We start from the raw sequence: 4851 nt of genomic DNA on the forward strand, positions 1-4851 counted from the left end.
CACACACACACACACACACAAATAAGTGCATATATACTGATATATAATTTCATGGACAGAAACATACGTATCTGTATATATTTCCATATATTTATGGTGGCTGCTGTGCTGAGATAAAGGCAAAGAGTGAAATAGAAAAATACCTGATTGGTAGCCAATGTCATAACCAAGTAATTTTCCATTTGGTTCATTTGGTTGTTGCCATTTCAAAAGAGCAAATGTTACTCCATAAGATTCTATCCTTAGATTTTGCACAGGACCTGGTTCTGGAAAGAAAAAAAAATATTATCAATATTCAAATGTTTGTTTTCTTACAACTATGTTTCCTCAGATTAGAACTTATGTGAAATGAAATTTGACTAAAATTTAATTGTATGTGGTATTCCATAAATGCAAGGTTACAGATAATTGTGTATTATGTTGTGTCATACTAAAATACACCCAATATACTCTGTTTAGTGGTTGAGATCTGGTAAGAAGATTCTTTTTGCCATGGCCATGGCCATGGCAACCTTCATAGTGTTGCTGCCACAATAAAATACATCCTGTATATTCTGTAAAGTGATTTATATAAGGAAGAGCATCTGGCCATTGAAATTATGCTAAAAGAACTTGGACATATGAATGATCTATGGTCTTCTGACTCATCTTGAAGGGAAATAAATCTGACTAAGAACTGAATTAGACCATGGTGACCCAGTCAACTCATACCAGCATGGAAAATAGATGTAAAATGATCATGTTTCAATGCTGTCACATCTGACACTTCAAAAATATTCTTCGATTTATAATCTAACATAAACGTCAGTTCCATCTTTTAACTCTAGTTTAGCCTTGATGTGCAGATTTATAGTCAAAAGGCACTCCAGCTGTGGCAATCCTGACTTTTTGTATATCAGAGGCTACTTTATCCACTGAGTCCTTCCATGTTTTAAGATAGTAGGGTGAAACTTGAGGGAGGTATGACTGCTGTTTTTAGCAAGCTGAGGAGCCACATAGATGCTCCATTGTTTATTGAATGTTGTAATATAAGGCCACTAATTTGCAACTACAAAATTGTACCATGGGGTGGTGGTGCTACAATGTAGTGGTGATGTGTGTATGATGTACCACCACATTACAATATTGCACTTATTTAGTACTATAGGTTAGTCAAGAATGTGCTGTCCAACATTGTTCCCATATTTTCCTACAGTATTCCTATATCACTATATTTATAATTTAATATAGTTCTACTGAAATAAATCCAGTTGACTACGCACCTTTCATGAAAATGTGTTGTCTGAGTCACTTTTAAAATTTGTTATTAATATTGTCAACAATGATACTTATGTCAGCAATGTCTTTAAATTTGCCAATGTTACATTCTTCACTATAAAACCAGTTAATGCTACCTATGCTTTCTTTTAACTCAGTTTTGTCTTTGTAGAAGAAATGCAGTTTTTTTTTCCTTGTTGGAATATGAAATAAATATGATGAATAAGAGGCATAACCAATCACAACCAGACATGATAATGTTATCAAAATAAAATTTTAAAATGGTGTACTTCAGCAAGTTAGATTTGTGGTGGTTAATATTTTCTTTGTGTTACAGAAGGTGAATCATTAGCGAGACAAGTGAAGAGAAAACATTCTCACATATGAATATTTGAAGATCTACTTTAATTAATCTATATTTTTATCTATGAACCTCCATATCTTTCCCATCTATATTTTTGCTTTTTTCATCAGTTGAATAGCTTCATACCCAAAGCTTAAATTATGTAGGTATGACCCTTATCTAAATTACTTTGGTTTATAGCCAACGTATACTCTGGGGATTATATTATTTATATTGTTTGAAAATGGAGAAATATGAGATGTAGGTAAAAGACTCTGGTTAATTTTCTTCTGCAGCTGTCATTATACTCACTGAATATGAAACCTAAGGCTACTTTCAGATGAACTTGTTTAAAATGTCAAAATAAACATCAGACTTGTTAAATTTGTTTCACCATCTTTATTTATGTTGGCTCATTATTTTGTTTCTGTAGTTGATATTATCCAACCATCTGACAAATAAACAGACAAGTAAGGTTGATTGAAACTATGTTTGGAGTACAAAAAGCTACTTACTTCCTTCTGGTGTGTGAAAGTTTGCAATGTTGCTTGGATGTCCCACAAAGTGCGTATTCATGACACACACTTGGGCTCTCATTGCTGTGTATGCTGGAAGGTTAGTGACAGTTGCTCGTATATCTTGTCCTCGGCGATGTGACCGATGATGTCGATGGTCACTACGTTCATTGCTATTTCGGCTCACATAGATATCAACTTCTTTCATTTCACTTCGTCCTTCACTTGCTTTCCAATATTGTAGCTGCAAGAAATGAAATATTTCTTTATAATTTTGTTCAATGAGTAAATATGCAAAACTAGCATAAACAGAGTAAGTAAAACCAATGAAATCAAAAGAAACATTCTGATATATATGTTTAAACAAAGCAACCTATTTTGAGGAAGAATTTAGGAGTATGATTACTTAGTGAATAAGAAGTATAATACTGGTCAAGGAGTTAAAAGGTCAAAAATTTCCATCACCATTTCCCTACTTGCTTTAATATACTAATGTTGTTAATGATAGCAAAGTTATCCTCCCCAGTCTGCTTTGTGAAGATTGATGCTGTCAAATGGGTTCAGTAGGGTGAATGTGACTGGTTTGGCTTTGGCATATTGAAAGATCTTATAGTATCATGTTGTAGTCACAGAGGAGATTTCTAGACTGAAATGTTATGGATGGAACAAGAGTGATTTACTAATGTTAGGTGCAGGATATTCTTGTTTTGACTTGTTGACTCAAGTATATGTTGGGATAGGAAAAATTTATCCAAAAAAGCAATTATGCTGCTTTGTTTGGCATTAAGATGCAAATATATGGTTTCAGTGTATTTGTAAGCCAGTTCACATAAGGAAAGAAAGTTGCACTTCCTTATTTTGTTTGGTGATAAGATTTTCTCATAGTTTCTTCTGTCTAATGGAATTTTTCAGTGATTGGTGCTAGGAGGTGCGGTGTGGCTGTATTTTATTTTTGTTGCATTTTTGTGTTGCTGTTTGTTATTGGTCATTTATTTTGTACCTTTCAGATGGTGGTAGTTGCATTCAAAGTTCAGGCTATTCCTTATGGACAGAAAGTTCTGGCTATGTGTGTGTACAGTCTCAACAATTCTCTTTGTCCTCTGACTTTAAGTTTAATTTTTAGTTTTATAAGAGGAGCAGTCATTTGTCAATAACTGTCTCTTTTTATTTCATAATGTTTCCTGTCTAATTCTGCTATCTCTGCTTATTTACTTATTAATTATCTCTATTTTGGCTAACATTTTTTCTCTGAGAATGTTCATCTTTCACTCTTATTATAGCAAGGGTATCTTTCCTTCAGATACATCAACCAAATGCATGCAATAACTGCTGTTTTTTTCTCAATATTCTTGAATTCAAATTTTCTCATAAATTAACATTTACACATATATACTGAATGATTGATTATTTTTCAGTTGTCAAAAAAACCATTTACATTTAGGATTTGTGTTGGGAATGCTTTATTTATGGGGCAGTCAATTAGCAGAGCCATTAGAGTGTTGGATAGAATAACTTGCAGTATTTGTTCTAATCCTGCTAAGGTCAACTCTGACTTTCATTATTTTGGGGTCAATAAGAAAAAAGGTACCAGCCCAGAGTAAAGGATTGGTGAGTAGTTAGAAGGTGGCCAAAATATCTTGTGGTATTTGTTCTAACACTTTGTGTTCAGACAGCAACATCTGTAGCAAGTCTGATGCCAAGCTGGTAGCCTTTCCCTTGGATAAACATTGATGTGAGGAAGAGACACTCGTATGCATGGGTAACTGCTAGTCTTCCGCAAAATCATCTTAACCAGGCCTGAGCATGCACATGCAGATAGTATAGTCAACGTTGATTGACAGAGGTCCTACATGTGTGTGTATTAAAAGATGGCCAGAGGAGGAGTGGGTAATGCTCAAGACCTTTGTAGTAGGTCCATTCTGACAAATGAAACAGATTTTCTAGTGTCCAACCTGATTGCTGGAAAAATGTGAGCAGAGATGGGGTGTACAGTTTGCAAAAGTTATACAATAAAAATTACAAATGCTAGTATAGAATAATACCAAAATTATATAAGAGATAAACATAAATATAATTCAATAAAATGCAACAACCTAAGTGTTTTTCAGACTTCTAGTTTCGATAATAATAGTTCAATGTGACAGACATAGCTTCTAACACTTGAGAAAATGAAATACTGTACAAATAACCACCTTGCACAGTGATTTACAAACTAAACATTAGCTTGAAACTTTGCTAAGTTGTATAACTTATAGATTACTTTCTATAAGGAGAAAAATATCTTTACTGTCTATGTTGGAAAATTGGTTGAATATCAATTAGGTAGGCAAAAAGAAAATATATTTGACCCTTTTGAGACCATTCCACCTGAAATATTTCTGGTATCAAGGATACAAAACCTCCTATTTTAAGCATTTTCAAAATCATTGATGCCACTTCCATTACCATCATCATCATTTTAATGTCCACTTTCTCATGGTTGCATGAGTTAAACAGAATTTGGTAAGGTAGATTTTCTCTGGCTGGATGCCTTCCTTGTCATTAACCTCCCAACTGTTTCCAAGCAAGGTAATATCTCCCCATCACTGGACATGTTTTTTTACAGAAGATTGGAAACAAATAATGCTTACTTACAGTCATCACATGTCAAGACAAGAGATATATAGATCAATACATACACATATGCAGACAGACACATACACGCATGCACGCGCGCGCACACACACACACACACAC

At 34.0% G+C, this 4851-nt stretch overlaps 1 protein-coding gene across 1 annotated transcript in view; it reads right to left on the minus strand.

Annotated features, from left to right (window-relative positions):
• The window catches only part of LOC106878977 (neuroglian), a 562318-nt gene that overhangs the window by 45435 nt on the left and 512032 nt on the right, over nt 1-4851 (minus strand). The window contains exons 7-8 of the mRNA XM_052966151.1: nt 2116-2359; nt 144-266 (exon numbers count right to left, since the gene is read on the minus strand). Coding sequence (XP_052822111.1) covers nt 144-266; nt 2116-2359 — 367 coding nt within the window. The remainder of the gene's footprint in view (nt 1-143; nt 267-2115; nt 2360-4851) is intronic.

Source organism: Octopus bimaculoides, chromosome 1, assembly GCF_001194135.2.
Source record: "Octopus bimaculoides isolate UCB-OBI-ISO-001 chromosome 1, ASM119413v2, whole genome shotgun sequence".
In the NCBI taxonomy this organism is placed as follows: domain Eukaryota; kingdom Metazoa; phylum Mollusca; class Cephalopoda; order Octopoda; family Octopodidae; genus Octopus; species Octopus bimaculoides.